At 35.0% G+C, this 17,109-nt stretch overlaps 1 protein-coding gene across 9 annotated transcripts in view; it reads left to right on the top strand.

The window, feature by feature from the left end:
* The window catches only part of ATP2C1 (ATPase secretory pathway Ca2+ transporting 1), a 166,089-nt gene that overhangs the window by 73,659 nt on the left and 75,321 nt on the right, over window positions 1–17,109 (top strand). For all 9 annotated transcript variants that reach the window (XM_035727662.1, XM_027583549.1, XM_035727672.1 and 6 more), the window contains 6 exons: window positions 1,438–1,548; window positions 3,865–3,981; window positions 6,513–6,602; window positions 8,634–8,669; window positions 12,219–12,280; window positions 16,384–16,492. In XM_035727662.1, the coding sequence (XP_035583555.1) occupies window positions 1,438–1,548; window positions 3,865–3,981; window positions 6,513–6,602; window positions 8,634–8,669; window positions 12,219–12,280; window positions 16,384–16,492 (525 nt within the window). The remainder of the gene's footprint in view (window positions 1–1,437; window positions 1,549–3,864; window positions 3,982–6,512; window positions 6,603–8,633; window positions 8,670–12,218; window positions 12,281–16,383; window positions 16,493–17,109) is intronic.

Raw genomic sequence — 17,109 nt, forward strand, 5'->3', positions numbered from 1 at the left:
AAACATTCAGGAATGCCTTTTAAATAAATGAGATTAGAAAACATGTATGTATTTGATTGTTCCAGAACTCAGTTACACTGGGGGAGTACTTTTTTCCCCATAGCTATTTACTGGTTTTTGGAGTAAGCGTAACGTTTTTTTTTATGCACACAGACCTCTATGATGACAGTATACAGGTCTCTATTATTGTCTTACAATAATAGAAACTTAAGGTTATTCTTCTTTGATCAATCTCATTTTTTTTTATAAGATTTTATTTGTTTGACAGACACAGGGAGAGAGGGAACAGAAGCAGGAGGAGTGGGAAAGGGAGAAGCAGGCTTCCTGCCGAGCAGGGAGCCCTACACGGGGCTTGATCCCAGGACTCTGGGATTATGACCTGAGCTGAAGGCAGATGCTTAAGGACTGAGCCACCCAGGTGTCCCAGTCTGATTTGTTGTCTTAAAGAAGTGTTGTGTCAAAAAAATTTTAGGGAAATATTTTATCCTAAAAATGTTGATTATCCAAGGTTGAAAACATTCCATCTGAAAGCTTAAAGACGTGTGTCTTGGCAGTAAGATGATCACTTCAGTTTCAGTATTATTTTACAGTTTCAGTATTTTAATCAGTGGATGTGTAGGAACTAAAATGTTTTCTTCCCTAAAGTTTCTGTGGGGAGATTTTGTCTTCCTTTCTCCTACTTATTCAAAACTTTTTTTTTTTGTCTATAAAGATTAATCTGTCAGCTTAGGACCCAAGACAAGTCTGGATTGGGGATTTATTTCTGGAAGTGTGTTAAATAAACACTTTTCTGTAGATACTTGCTTATGGAGCTGCATCAAGTAGATACCATAGTTACCACCATTTCTGTGATTTACTCTGCTTGTTCACAGCCCCTTCCCTAACTGTGCATCCTCTGCTTGTGTGGTCTCTCTTTTGCTCTTTGTTTTCCTGCTAGTTTGGGAATGGGTTTTTAAATCTGACTTGCTGTCCTGGTGCTTATGTAGAGTAGTCAGGTGTTTTTCTGGACAGTTAAGAAATGGGCTAACCAACAGGAGTAGTTAAAATGGAGAAAGCTTAGCTGTTCTCTGTCTTTCCTGTTAAACATAATGAGTTTAGAGGATTATGACTACATGTAGTTCTTAGGATCTGCTAGACGGGACATCTGTTTTACTTTTCACTCACTACATTGCTGTAGAAATAGCATCTTTTTTATTTAATGTGGAAATTATTTTGTGTTCTAGCTGGCACTGGTGGCTTGATTTTTGAGATGTGCTTTCTGGAGAATAGTACATGGTTAGTAGAAAGTTATCTTATGAGGACTAGATATTATTCTCAAAATGTTTGTTTTCTAACTGGAAACTAAGTTTCTGTGAACATTTGGATTTTCATTTATTGTAGACCGCATTCCAATTTTTTGGTATATTCAAATATTTTTCCTTTGGTTTTATTTGCTAGGTTGCACGTTTTCAAAAAATTCCTAATGGTGAAAATGAGACAATGATTCCTGTATTGACATCAAAAAAAGCAAGTGAATTACCCGTCAGTGAAGTTGCAAGCATTCTCCAAGTAAGTGCTTGGTGGGGAGGTAGGGAATAAATAGTAAAATCAGTCATTTAGACATAGGTAAATGCCATCCAATAGAATTTTCTCTGATGACATAAGTGTGGTGTTCTGCATTGTTCAGTACAGTAGCCAATAGTTAAATATGACTACTGAGTACTTGCAGTGTGGATATTTAGGTAAGGAACTGAATTTAATTTAATTTATTTTTTATTCATTAAAATTTAAGTAGCTGCAGGTGGCTAGTGTTTACCTGATTGGACAGTGCAACTCTAGGGCATTAGCATTGTGAGGAACTATTAATGCTGTGTAAGGATTAGTTGGATTAATAAAATAATCAATTTATTAACATAAGTAGAGTTAGGAGTTTATCTTTTTTTGTTAAGTGTTTTCTAAAGTAAAGTAAAATGTAAGTGCAAGATAGGGACTGCAAGTAAACTTTAATTGCTTATGAAATTTAATCTCTTCCTAGTTTTAAAAGCACAAACTGATGTAACATGAATACTTTTTTTATTTTTCCTTCAAAATTCCTGTATTTTAATGATGGCATTAAAAACATTGGATATATATTTTTTGAGGGTGTTTGGTTGTATTTATATTGTTTTAAAACCATTTATTTTAAATATTTTTAAGTGTTGCGAGACTTATCAAACTATTGTAAAGCTTTTGGCCAGAGAAACTGATTATTTTAGGGATGCAGGTAATTTCATTCTTAAATGACAGGTATGATAATAAATCATGAGAGACAATGACTCTTCTAAGTTTCCCAGACCCAGTTCCAACATGGTTGGGGGGGTTCTCCCACATATAACACCAAGCAATTCTTGGACACCCAATAATTTAACTCAATTCCAACAATACCCAGAGATAACATCAGATTGCATAGGTTAAGGGTTCAGCCCTAGAAGACTGCCCCTTACTCCTGACTTCAGAAGTCAGTCACAGGCCTGTGCTGTTACCTATGCTTCTGACCAACCCACTACAGATTAGAGGTTCCTTCTTAGGTTCATTTAATTTTCTAGAGTGGCTCACAGAGCTCAGGGAAACACTTAACGTTTACCAATTTATTAAAGAGATACGATAAAGGATATAAATCAACAGCCAAATGAAGAGATACATAGGTCTGGGATGGGGAAAAGGCCTAGAGCTTCCATGCCCTTTCCAGGTATACCATTCTCCCTAGTCTCCATGTGTTCACCAACCTGGAAGCTCTCCAAACCCAGTTCTTTTGGGCTTTTATGGAGGCTTCATTGCTTAGGCATGGTTGACTGAGGCACTTGCCTTTGGCTGATTCAGCCTTCATCCTGTCTCTCCTCCTCAGAGGTGAGGGAGAATGGTGGTGGGGGTGCTAGGACTGAACCCTGTAATCATGTGGTTGGTCCTCTTGTCTACCAGCTGCTGCTCTTGGGTGGGGTCCAAGAGTCACCTTCATTCACACAACAAAAGACACCTTTATTGCCATCATCCCAGGAAATTCCAAGGGTTTTAGGAGCTGTGAGCCAGCAACCCTGGAGGAAGACCATATACAAATGAGGAATATGTTTTGGGCATCTGAATGACCAGATAACATATACATTTCTTACAAATCACAATATTGCAGTGGCTGAAGAATTTAGGTGGTGTTCATAGAACATAAATATTTTTAGTAATTTAGGAACCACAAATTATCTGCTTGAAATAATTACACAGTCCAAGAGTAAAAAGTAAACTAATCTGAGGGTTTTGATAGGCTCACAGAACAAGAAAGGCAGTTATGGTCCATTGAATGTTCTTTTGGAGAAACTAATTTTAGAAAATAAAACAATGAAAGCAAAGAAAGCTAATTAAAATGTACTGATACTTTGCTTTCTGTAAGTCATGTGGCTGGTTTTTGTTTGTTTCTTTCTTCCCAGAGAAAATCATAAGTCTTTTGTTTATTAAACTATACCTTGTTGCTTACATTTTTAAAAAAAATGTGCTAATATAATGTATGTTACCTGTACATCAGTAATTTTTTTTAATCAAGGTATAATTTACATGAAATATAATGTACCCATATTAACGGAACAGTTTACATTTTGGCACATGTTAACCACCATCAGAATTAAGATATGAAACACTTTCATCACTACTAGAAGTTCCTCAGGTCCCTCTGCAGTTAATCTAAGTAGGTATTTGCTCTTGGCCCCAAGCAACCACTGATAATGCTTTTTGTTACAACAGATTAGTTTTGACTGTTGTATAAATTCTTACAAATATGAACATACAATATGTACCCTTGTGTTTTTCTTCTTTTGCTCTTTGCTAACATTTTTAGTAACTTTTATATGTAAAATCTAATAGGCTGATCTTCAGAATGGTCTAAACAAATGTGAAGTAAGTCATAGGCGAGCCTTCCATGGCTGGAATGAGTTTGATATCAGTGAAGATGAGCCACTATGGAAGAAGTATATTTCTCAGGTGAAATATTTTTATTTCCTCCTCTGCTGTGTAATTTATATGTATTTTTGTTAGTGTGGTTGTTTACTTTTGTCAAGTTTTTTTTTGTTTTGTAGAGAAAGGAAATAATTTGTAAAAAATGTTTTTTACCTACATTTTTTCTGTTAGGGTTTGCTGTTACGCTGGAACTTCTATAATTTTTAGTGTGCAAATCTTTACGGTTGTATAACATGGAATAATACTGTGAACAGTAGTTTCCTTTACAGATGTCTACCTTATATTTGTCTTATTAAGGAACGCTAATATTTTTTAAAGTAATATGGCCAGCTTAGAAAATGTAGTAAAAATAAGGTAGTTTGAATCCAGACTGCCTGAGTACAAATTCTATCTTTATTTCTTACTAGCTCTATGATCTTTATTATCCTTTTAGTCTTATCTATAACATGAGGATAATAATTTTAGGAGATATTAAGCTATCAATAAACAATAGCTATTTTTATATTTTGTCAATATCCTAATCTTTTCAGGAAGACTTATTGTAGAATTTTTTTTTTAACTTGGTAACAAGTATGTTAGTGTGAAAAGTTCCAAGAATCCTATGGCCAGTTTTCACCTAGTAGGGTTAGTTTGCCAAACAGGTTCTTTTTATTTTTACTTATTTATTTTTTAACAAGTTCTTTTTAGTAAAGAAAACTTTTAATGCCTTCTAAGTACAGTTTTGTTTTTTTTTTAAGATCTATGTGTAACTTTTCTAAAGGGCCTGTTAATGGGCCCAAATTTATCAGTCTTAATTTTGCAAATGAGTTTGTTTAAAATGGAAAAACTGAATTTTTAGAGATTAAAAGAACCTTGTGTGTATCTGTCATGTGTTTGTAGAATATTTTTTATATGCATGTTTGTATTCTCACATTTACCACCTATCCACATTACCTAAAACTTTAGGAAGTTCATTCTAGATTTATAAACTACAGTGATTGGACTTATGACTAGGCAGTATAATTTAATGTTTTACTTTCTTACTCCTGTTTCAAAGCTTGACTACCTGCATCATGGGATTGCTGTGAGAATGAAACAGAAGTAGTGTAATGTAGTTAAGCACAAGCAGCAATTAACAGTAAATATCAGTTGTTAATCATAAAGCACTGGGTGACTCTATTCCTCTACAAAGAACACTGAGTTTGTTGCTTTGCAAACATTTGTCTGGAGCCTGGCCGTTGTTAATCAAGTGGCGTGCTTGCTGCTTTGGCACAGCTATTTTAGAGGTCGTAATAAAAAAAGCCCATGGGTCTTGTTCTCAATTTGTGATGCTAAGAGCTAACATTTGAAGCGGCTTTTGTGGTTCACACAATACATTCTTAGTTAATCTTTACCACAGTCTTGGTATAAGGTAGTATTTTCCGAGATGAGGAACTTGGGTCATACACAAGTGACAGGAGCTGGATTTAAACCCAGGTACTCTGACTCAGTTAAGTGTGTGTGGTTTGTCAACCCTGAACCACATTGCCGTTGTAGTTTTAGTTTGTTAAGAGTAGTGATTTTCAATCTTCTAGGCGTTAGAATCACTTGGGGAGTGCTTAAAAAATGCTGAAGCCTGGGCTCTATGCCCAGAGATTCTGATTTAATTGGTCTGGTGTGAACCTAGGCATGTGTTAGAAGTTCTTCACATGATTCTGATGTGAAGCAGGGTCAGAACCCCTGTGCCAGGGAATGGAGCCATATGCGGAGGGGGAAGTGATGGCATCTAACCTCGCTGCTGTGGTATCTAGGGGCTGGGGCTCTCTGGTGGGATGAATTCTTTGTAGCCTAGTTACTTTGCACCTTTAACAGTGATTGGCACCACTTCATCAGAGGAAGAGGTTCTGACAACAGAGCTCTGATGTTTAAGGAGTATAGGATGTCCAACTGGAACAATTTAGGGTGGCTCTGGTGCTTGGTCATTTAAGTGCTGCCTGGTTGGGTTGATGTTGTGGTTCTGTTTCTTTAGATACTATTGCCTCTGCCAGATAGATAATAGGAAAACCAGCATTTAGAAAATCTTCAGCTTCTGTGGAGTGGATCTTATTGTTGGTTCTTAGCTACGATTATTCCTGGGGCATGTGGGTCAACCACAGAATTGTAATCTGTGCTAATTTATTAAGTATGTTTGGATCTTAATTTAGGTGTTGTACCCAGTGTTAACCTAAATTTTTATCTTAAAATTCATTTTCCACTTATTCTAGCCTCAGTAGAAATGCAGACCAGCTATATTTATTAAATTAATGTACCAAAAATACACGTGTACCATAAGGAATTGGTAAATTCTTAGTTTTAATATTGATATTTAATTTTCTTTTCTTCTGAAAAGGTACTGTTATGAAGCGATGACTTTTAAATGTAGTTAAGTGTAAATACTTTTTTTGTTAATTAAAGAGACATAAAAAATCTCATTCAAATGTAGACTCATAATTTTCTAATCATGCCTCAGTCGTAGTTTTTTTTTAAGTTTTTGTTGTGATGGAACACAATTACCATTCATACAAAACCGTTGAATTGCTGTTTGTTTTCACTTTCAGTTTAAAAATCCCCTTATTATGCTGCTTCTGGCTTCTGCAGTCATCAGTGTTTTAATGCATCAGTTTGATGATGCTGTCAGTATCACTGTGGTAAGAAAATATTTGTATTTTTAAACCATTGGATAATTGTTTAAAATTAGGATTGGCTTTTATTTTGGAAAATGAACTGAGAAGTGCCTAATGTTTCTTCAGGTTTTTTGTTAATGTCCAAATTCTGCATTTTGTTGCAGTAATCTCAAGTAATGTTCAATGGTCTGTGATTGGCACTCCTGAGAATTATTTAACAACCTTGTAATTTTACAGATATGAAATATTTTATAATAAATTTCTGGTTAAAATTTCAATTTAGTTTACTTTCTTTGAAAATGTTTTGACTGTGAACTGAAGCCTGATGATTATGAAATTAAAAATATATAATAATGAACACTGTTTACTTTGTAAGATTTTATTCTTTTTCTGGCTAAGCTGTTCTAGCTTTCATTGAAAGTTTCCTCTTCTTTTTTTTCTTGTCCTGTGTTTTATTGTAGTATAAAAATTTATAGCAAGTACAAGCATTGATTAAAGCAGATATGTTTACGTATAAGAACACAGTAGAAATTAATATAGAGCTGCAGTTCTTGAGCTCTTGCTTATGGACTCCCAGGTGTCTGTAAGACGCTTTCAGGGAGCATGTAAGGTCAAACTGTTTATGTAATACTCAAACATTGTTTTTGCTTTGTATGTTTGCATCAGTGGTGCAAGAGCAGTGGCAGGTAAAAGTGAGCATTGACTCAAGTCAGAATAATGGCACCAACCTGTACTAGTGGGCATTGTTTTCTTTCATTCTTTCTCTTAGGAGTGTTTTTCATAAAGCAGTAAAAATTAATTTCATTAAATCTTGACAGTTGAGTACATACCTTTTGAATATTCTGTGTAATAAAATGGGAAGTATGCATAAAGGACCTACATATATTGAGGTACAATGGTTGTTTCAAGGAAGGATGATTGTGGTGAGCTGAACTAGGCTTTACTAGAATGAATGAATGATAGACAAACTTGGTTATTAAGACTTGAATAACTGACATACTTTTTTTTAGGAAGTGAATGAAATGATGAAATACTATCACTTCAAGAAAAATAAAGAACATTTATTGCTGGTGATAAAATTCAAGCTTTCAAGTGATAGAATTTTGCAAAATATTTATGAATTACTGTGCGCTAAATAGCTTCCTAATATTTAAGACTTCATTCTAAAGAGATCAGTAGTATTTCAATGAATATGATTTTTTTTTACTATTATGAAATGCGTCAGCACTTGAAAGGTTTGAATAACCAAGTAAATCAGTATTTTCTAAATGACTAGTGTAAGATGTTACAATGTTTTCAGTGATCAAAGATCCATTCAAATTGAAAATAGATCAGTAGATTTTACTATAATTATGAAAAGTTCATTGATACAGCTTAGATTCTCTATTGTAAATTAAGTAACTAGCACTTGTCTAATTTGGGTGTAGTAGCTAAGAAGAATATCCACAATTTGAAAAGGCTTTTAAAATACTCCTTCCTTTTCCAACAATATCTGTATGAGATTAGGTTTTCTTCCTATACTTCAGCCTATACATAGGACAGTAGATTAAATGCAGACGCAAATGTGAGAATCCGGCTTTGTATTAAGACAGACATCAAAGATAGAAAAATTGAAAACACTTGCACTTTTCTCACAAATTTTTTTTATTTGGAAAGTGTATTTTTCATAAAAAATGTTGTATGTATTAACATGCAATGGTTTTATTACTTTTTAGATGAATTAATAAGGAGGAATTAAAACTGAGCAATTAAAAGAGTATTAAATTATGGTAAATATCAGTAGGTTATATCCCACATAAAAGCTGGTCCTCAGTTTGTAAGAGCAGAAAGGGATCTTGAGATCAAATTTGAGAAGTTGTCCTAGGGGAGGCAAGGCACTTTGGCTGTCAGTTTTTCCCCTAAGGCAGAGTTGTGATTTCTTCCCCCAGTTGATCTCAGTGCTTAGTGTCTGGTATCTGGGGACTGCAAATAGAGTTAGAAAAATAAAACATGATTAACAGTTATTTTTGAAGTTACAATTTCTGCTTTAAAAGGTTATTTCTTTGTTTTGTTTAGGCAATACTTATCGTCGTCACGGTAGCCTTTGTTCAGGTGAGTAGGTGGTCTACTTTGTCAGCATGAAAATGGTATTTTAGTTAATTGCTTAAAAAAACTAAGGTGGCTTATGAGAAAATCTTTGGTTATTGGGGGATGGTAATTTTGGTCAGAATAATTCATTCTTTGTTTTTGAAATGATTTCAGAAATTTAGTTCTCCAGGGTACTTTGTGGAACTAACTTGACTGCTTTGATTTAGATAGTAGCATGAAGAAAAAAATGTAGTGTTTTTTTTTTTTAAAGATTATTTATTTATTTATTTGATAGAGACACAGCGAGAGAGGGAACACAAGCAGAGGGAGGGGGAGAGGGAGAAGCAGGCTTCCTCATGAGCAGGGAGCCCGATGTGGGGCTTGATCCCAGGACCCTGGGATCATGACTTGAGCCGAAGGCAGACACCCAATGACTGAGCCACCCAGGCGCCCCGAAAATGTAGTTTTTTATTTGATGAAATTAAAGGTAACTGAAGCAGATGGAAACAAAAAGCACAGTAATAGAAATAAAAGCCAGGAACAGGTTTAAAAATTTTTTTCAATTAAAAAATTGGGCCAGGTTTAAATTCCTCATTTCCTACACAGAAAGAATGTTCTGATCTGGATCAAATTTCCAATTCAGCATAGACATTGAAACAGTAAATAAAACATATGATGAGGGAATTCCTTTTAAAAATGAAATGTGAGTAATGTGGAGATAATGTCAGGATTTTTATCACAAGTGTAGTCATATATAAAAACGTAGGCTTAGTTTTATGTTTAATATCTGATAACTTCATATTTTATTTTATTTTTTTAATGAAATACATTTTTTTTTTAAGATTCCATTTATTTATGAGAGAGAGAGAGAGAGAGCACATGAGAGGGGGGAGGGTCAGAGGGAGAAGCAGACTCCCTGCCGAGCAGGGAGCCCGATGTGGGACTCGATTCTGGGACTCCAGGATCATGACCTGAGCCGAAGGCAGTCATTTAACCAACTGAGCCACCCAGGTGCCCAGATAACTTCATATTTTAGAACAGTGTTGGCAGGTCTCATTTTATTAGCTAAAAGTTTTAAAGTATAGTTCATAAGAATAGAAGGACTGGGGCACCTGGCTGGCTCAATTGGGTGACTCTGGATCTCAGGGTTGTGAGTTCGAGCCCCACATTGGGTGTAGAGATTACTCAAAAAAAAAAAAAAAAAAAAAGGACTGTTCTCGTTTAGGGGAAGATGTTTTGTTTGGTACTCAAGTTCATGTTGCTTTCACTCTTAAGACTATATTTTAAGTGATTGTGGTTATTTTCACACTGTGGTTAATTCCTTGGGTATTTCCTGTCATTATCCAGGCTTCCTGTGGCAATCTCTAACTAATTAGTTATTAGTTTACAGTAACCCACTGTGGAAAAGTCTGTTGTAATCAGATTATCTACAGCAAGTTTGTGAGCTCCATCAGTAGACCATCAGGGATTCTGTTTCCAGGGAATCTTTTTTGCTTAGAACAGACAAAAGTTGCGTTGGGGCAGGTGGAGCTAGTTAGTGTAGCAGAGAGGTCCTTCCAGGCTGGTCATCATTCAAGGCAGCTCTTCATTCAGACATTTGGGTGGTACTATCCACTCAACCAGTAACTGGGACCCTCTTGCATCTTTAATAATGCTTGAGAAATACGGAGTGACTTTCTTCAGAGGGATTCCTCCAGTGTTATCACTATGGATAAGAGGACCTTTGCTTGTTCTGTTGATGTGTAGAGAGCACCTACCTCAAAAAAACCTGCAAAATTGTGATTTTAACATAGTGTGGAATTTTCCACAAAGATTGCATGTTACACACTGTGAATGCAATAGCAGAAACTATCTGCTAAATATCTCTGTGATAGGTTCAGTTGATGGAAAACTCCAGAAAGAATTGAAACAGTTATGAAAGGCCCAGTTTTAGATTGGTAGGTCTGGTTTCTTATACATACATAAACCTTTTACCCAAATGTGCCTTGAAACCAACAAAATACTCTGTATAAACTGCAATTAAAAACCCTCTCTAAAAGATCCTATTTGCTGCCACTTGAACTTATTATAGTGCTTTGTCAGAAAATTACCAAAACTCTGAAATTCTCAATGATTTGTCTTATTTAATATTTGTGTTTTTATCTGGGTTTTAGGAGGAGAGTGCGTGTATATTTTTATACTTATGTCTACCCTTTTTTCCCTCTCTTTCAAAAATCTCCATTTCTCACCCCATTGTATACCTTCACAGCCATGAAAATAGCTGGTTTTATATTGTCATACATTGATGCCACCTTACAATAAACTTAAAATATAACTTTTAAATGTTCATTAGAGATGGCTGTCAGGTTTTTAGTGACATGTTAAAAGGTCATTTTGATACAGAAGTATCTCTGTAGTTGTAGGGAGTGAAGCCTAAGAAGTCTGAAAAGGGAGGTAAAGATTGGGCAGCTTCTATGTCATTTATTACTAGGATCTAGAATTGGTGAGTGTTTTCTAGCCTTCTGTGGAATTTTTGGGTAAAACTTCCAAATTCCTTAATATCCTTGTTATGGTTGGGGGAGGGGTATTTAGAATTTTCATATTATAGATTTGCCTTACTCTCACATTTGTTCCTCTTGCCTAAGTAAATACTCGTTTAATTCTAAGTTACTCTTATATAGCTTTGCATTTGCTATTTCAAAAAGTTTGTGATGGGTATGAACTTTTGAATAGTACTAGCACTGCAGTCATTTCAAAACACTCCCCAAGTTTCACTCCCACTACTCACCCCTCTCCATTTTTAAACTTAGATCAAAAGAATGGTGTATTTAGTACAGACATGAGACAGAAATAGCAGTGATGTTATGTGAAGCAAGACTGCCCATGGAAACGTGGACTAAGTAGTATGATGAGATGAAAGATGTCTCTGACTCTCAGCTTTGATTATATGCATTAGAGAAAGGCTGGAGCATCGCAGACTTGGGACTCCTGAGAATGTCCTCTTTTGGATAATTCAGGGTGATGGGAAAGATGTCTGTGAAAGTAGTGCCAGCCACAACTCACTCTTATTTAACAGATGTTCTTTCTAAGCAAACTTCATAAACCTTTGCAGTAAGCATGTGCTTATATCTTCAAAGCAGATGTTGCTTGCAGTTAATTGTCTTTGACTTCTTTGGTCATTAAACACTAAAAGTAAAATTATCTTAATCATGAGGCTCAATGATTTTAACTTTTAATGACTGAAAATTATATACTTTTTGGACACACTAATGAGTGTTCTTCATTTTCTTATAAATAAACTGACCTTAGGTTTCACATTGAATATTAACATGTAGAATTGGGAATATTTACTTGTCAGAATTGTTTGGCCACTGTAATTTAACATTATTTAATAAGGAATAAACTTTTATGTGTTAGGAATATAAGTGCAAGTAAAGGAAAAGATAAGAACTGGGGGAAGTTTTTAAAAAATGAGATTATTATTTACTTAAGTCTAATATGGAATATGTACATAGGAACATATATATTTGCATTTCTTTATAAATATTTTCTCTTAATATTATGTTCTGCTTTTTTTTTTTTTTTAATAAATAGGAATATCGTTCAGAAAAATCTCTTGAAGAACTGAGTAAACTTATGCCACCAGAATGCCATTGGTATGATCCTTGTTTCTGATACGGATTTCTAATTTTTTTTAATTGAATTATAATTTGTATACAGTGTTAAAAGAGTTTCAGGCATATAATACAATGGTTCAGCAGTTTACATTACTCAGTACTCATCACTGTAAGTATACTCTTAATTCCCTTTATCTCTTTTACCCACACCCTCACCTATCTTCCCTCTGGCAGCCACCAGCTTGTTCTCAGTATTGAAGAGTGTTTTTTTGTTTGTCACTTTTGTCTTTTGTTTTGCTTCTTAAATTCCATATTTGAGTGAAGTCATATGGTGTTTGTCTTCCTCTGAGTTATTTCCACCTAGCTTTCTACCCTCTAGGTCCATCTATGTTGTTGCAAATGGTGAAATATCATTCTTTTTTATGGCTGAGTAATATTCCTGTGTGTGTGTGTGTGTGTGTGTGTGTGTGTGTGTGTGTATACACGTACACCATATCTTCTTTATCCATTCATCTATGGATGGACACTTGGATTGCTTCCATATCTTGGCTATTGCAAATAATGCTGCAGTAAACATAGGGATGCATTTATCTGTTTGAAATAGTGTTTTCATTTTCTTTGGGAAAATACCTAGTAGTTGAATTACTGGATCATATGGTAATTCTATTTTTAATTTTTTGAGAAATGTCCATTCTGTTTTTCACAGTGGCTGCACCATTTTGTATTCCCACCAACAGTGCATGAAGGTTCCTTCTCCACATCCTCACCAACACTTGTCGTTTCTTGTCTTTTTGATTGTAGCCATTCTGACAGATCTAAAGTGATAATCTTATTGTGGTTTTGATTTGCATTCCCTGATGATTAGTGATGTTGAACATCTTTTCATGTGTCTGTTGGCTGTGTGTCTTTCTTGGAAAACTGTCTATTCATGTCCATTTTTAATCAGATTATTTGTTGTGGTGTTTTTTTGGGTTTTTTTTGGTGTCAGGTTGTAGGAGTTCTTTATATCTTTTGGATATTAACCCCTTTTTGGATATATTATTTGCAAATACCTTCTCCATCCAGTAGGTTGCTGGGGTTTTTTTTGGTGTGTTTTTGTTGTTGTTATGGTTTCTTTTGCTGTGCACAAACTTTATATTTTTGTGTAGTCCCAATAGTTAATTTTTGCTTTTGTTTCCCTTGCCTGAGTAGACATGTCTAGAAGAATGTTTCTGTGGCAGATGTCAGAGAAATTACTGCCTGTGTTTTCTTCTAGGTGTTTTATAGTTTTAGGTCTTACATTTAGGTCTTAATTCATTTTGAGTTTATTTTTGTGTATGGTAAAACAGAGTGGTTTAGTTTGTTTTGCATGTAGCTGTCCAGTTTTCCCAATACCATTTATTGAAGAGACTGTCTTTTCCCCATTGTATGTTCTTGCCTCTTTTATTGTAGGTTAAGTGACCATATAAGCATGGGTTTATTTCTGGGCTCTCTATTCTGTTCCATTGATCTTTGTGTCGGTCTTCCCATTTGTTTCGTCTTCAGTTTCTTTCATCAGTGTTTTATAGTTTTTGGAGGAAAGGTCTTTCACCTCTGTGGTTCAGTTTATTCCTGGATATTTTATTCTTTTTGGTGCAATTGTAAATGGGATTGTTTTCTTAGTTTCTCTTTCTCCTTCATTATTATTAGTGCATAGAAATGCAACAGATTTCTGCATTTTAATTTGTATCCAGTTACTTTACTGAATTCATTATCAGTTCCAGTGGTTTTTAGGTGGAATCTGGATGGTTTTTCTATATATAGTAACATGTCATCTGCAGATAGTGAGTTTTATTTCCTCCTTAGCAAATTAGATGCTTTTTCTTTTCTTGTCTGATTCCTGTGGCAATGCCTTCTAGTACTATGTTGAATAAAAGTGGTGGTAGTGGACATCTTGCCTTGTTCCTGATCTTAGAGGAAAAGCTCTTTTTCACCATTGAGTATGATGTTAGCTGTGGGTTTCTCCTTTTAAGGCCTTTGTTATGTTGATGTATGTTCCCTCTAAACCTATTTTGTTGAGTTTTTGTCATGAATGGATGTTGTACTTTGTTAAATGATTTTTCTGCATCTGTTGAGATGATCATATAGTTTTTTTTTATCCTTTCTCGTTAATGTGATGCATCATGTTGATTGATTTGGGAATATTGAACTACCTTTGCATTCCTGAAATAAATCCCACTTGATCGTGGTGAATGACATTTTTAATGTGTTGTTGGATTTGGTTTGCTTATATTTTGTTGAGGATTTTTAGATCTGTCTTCATCAGAGATATTGGCCTGTAGTTTTTGTTTTTTGTAGTGTGTTAATCTGGTTTTGGTGTCAGGGTAATACTGGCCTCATAAAATGAATTTGGAAGCTTTTCTTTTCTTCCATTTTTTGGAATTGTTTGAGAAGAATAGGTATTAACTCTTCTTTATTTTATAGAATTTTTTTCAAAGATTTTTTAAAAATTTATTTAACAGAGAAAGACAGCGAGAGACAGAACACAAGCAGGGGGAGTGAGAGAAGGAAAAGCAGGCTTCCTGCTGAGCAGGGAGCCCGATGCGGGGCTCGATCCCAGGACCCTGGGATCATGACCTGAACTGAGGCAGATGCCTAATGACTGAGCCACCCAGGCTCCCCTTTAACTCTTCTTTTTAAAAGTTTGGTAAAATTCACCTGTGAATCCACCTGGTCCTGGACTTTTACTGGGAATTTTTTGACTACTGTCAATTTTATTGCTAGTAATCAGTCTGTTCAATTTTCTTTCTTCCTGATTCAGTCTTGGAAGGTTATATGTTTCTAGGAATTTATCCATTTCTTCAAAGTTGTCCAATTTGTTGGCATATAATTTGTCATAATATTCTCTTATAAGTCTTTGTATTCCTGTGGTATCATTTATTTTTCCTACTTCATTTCTGAGTTTATTTATTTGAGTCCTCCCTCTTGTTTTTTTGAGGAGTCTGACCAAAGGTTTATCAATTTTGTTGATCTTTTCAAAGAACTGGCTCTTAGCTTTATTGATCTGTTCTATTTTTTTTTTTAGTCTCCATTTTATTTATTTCTGTTCTAATCTTTATTATTTTTTTTCCTTCTACTGGCTTTGGCTTATTCTCCTTTTTCCAGCTTCTTTAGGTGTAAGGTTTATTTGAGACTTTGTTTCTTAAAGTAGGCCTGTATTGCTATAAACTTCCCTCTTAGAACCTAATTACTGCTGTGTCCCAAAGATTTTAGACCACTGATTTTTTTTTAGAAAATCAGCAAGGAAACAGTGACTTTGACACATTAGACCAAATTGACCTAATAGATATATACAGAACATTCTCCAGAAACAGTGGAGTACATATTCTTTTCAAGTGCACATGGAACAGTCTTCAGAATAGATCACATATTAGGCCACAAGCAAGTCTCAATAAATTCAAAAAGATTAAAATTATATCATGTATCTTTTCTGACCACAATGGTATGAAACTGGAAATCAATCACAAGAAAAAATCTGGAAAGAACACAAATACATGGAAGCTACATGGCATGCTACTAAACAATGAAAATGGGCCAACCAAGAAATCAAAGAGGAAATCAAAAAATACATGGAGACAAATGAAAATGGATTTTCACTCTTAAAAATAGAAATTGAATGTGAGTAGTACAGTATACATTGTGGCACCAGATTTGTCTAAACATAAGGTAGAAATCATTAGTCTGACATGAAAAATTGATGTTCTGTTCAGTGTGGCAAGTTGTGATATTAAAACATTTAAGTTCTAATATTGAGATTGTTGAGACATGGAATTATTCAACAGTTTTTGTGTGTGTGTGACTATGTGCTAAGCACTGTTGGGGTTGCAGTGATGCACAATCAGACAGGCCCAGATGAATAAGAAGGTTGCTTCAGTTTTCACATTTTACATTTGAACGATCACTGGTTACTGTTTCCGGTGCTTTTTTTGTCATCTGAACATCTTAATTACCAAGAATAGAAAAATAATTGTTTGCTTAGTTTCTTATATTTGACTTAGCTTCTTTGAAGTGGTAATAATACTACAATATATTTTTCCTCAGGTAAGCCCACTAGAAAGAATTTTTTTAAATAAGTGGTGTGGCTTTCTTTTTTCAGCCATGGTTGTTTCTGTTTCATGTTACAGTGTACGTGAAGGAAAATTGGAACATACACTTGCTCGAGACTTGGTTCCAGGTGATACAGTTTGCCTTTCTGTTGGGGACAGAGTTCCTGCTGATTTACGCTTGTTTGAGGTAAGTTTGGTGTTTTAATTTCTTTGGGCTGGTGTAACAAAATACCATAGCCTGGCTCGCTTATAAACAACAGAAAATTATTTCTCATAGTTCCAGAGGCTGGGAAATCCAAGATCAAGGGTCCAGCCCAGTTGCATTCTGATGAGGGCCCTCTTCTGGTTCATAGCTGGTGCCTTCTCTCTGTCCTCACATGGTGGAAGGGGCTAAGGAGCTTTGTGAGGTCTCTTTTATAAGAACACTAATTCCATTTGTGACAGCTCCACCCTCATTACCTAACCACATCTGAAAAGTCACACCTAATACCTCATATTTGAGAGTTAGGATTTCAGTATATAAAGTCGGTGGGGGACACATATTCAGACCATAGCATTTGGTGATCCGTTTGTGAGAAGTGAAAATACTTGGATGTAGACTAAAGAATAGACATTAGTAATTTTAAGAATTAATGCATAGTTGATTTGGAAACTCCTGGTTTTCAAGTTTAAAATGTAACATATATAAACATGTCTTCTTTTCTTAAAATATATTAATCTTTACCACAGAGTCTTTTGAGGTGTCCATTAGTGAATCAGCTGATCTTTATGGAAATGGTGTGGTAGGCCTTGTGGGAGACACAA

The sequence above is a fragment of the Zalophus californianus genome, chromosome 1, assembly GCF_009762305.2.
Source record: "Zalophus californianus isolate mZalCal1 chromosome 1, mZalCal1.pri.v2, whole genome shotgun sequence".
NCBI lineage: Eukaryota > Metazoa > Chordata > Mammalia > Carnivora > Otariidae > Zalophus > Zalophus californianus.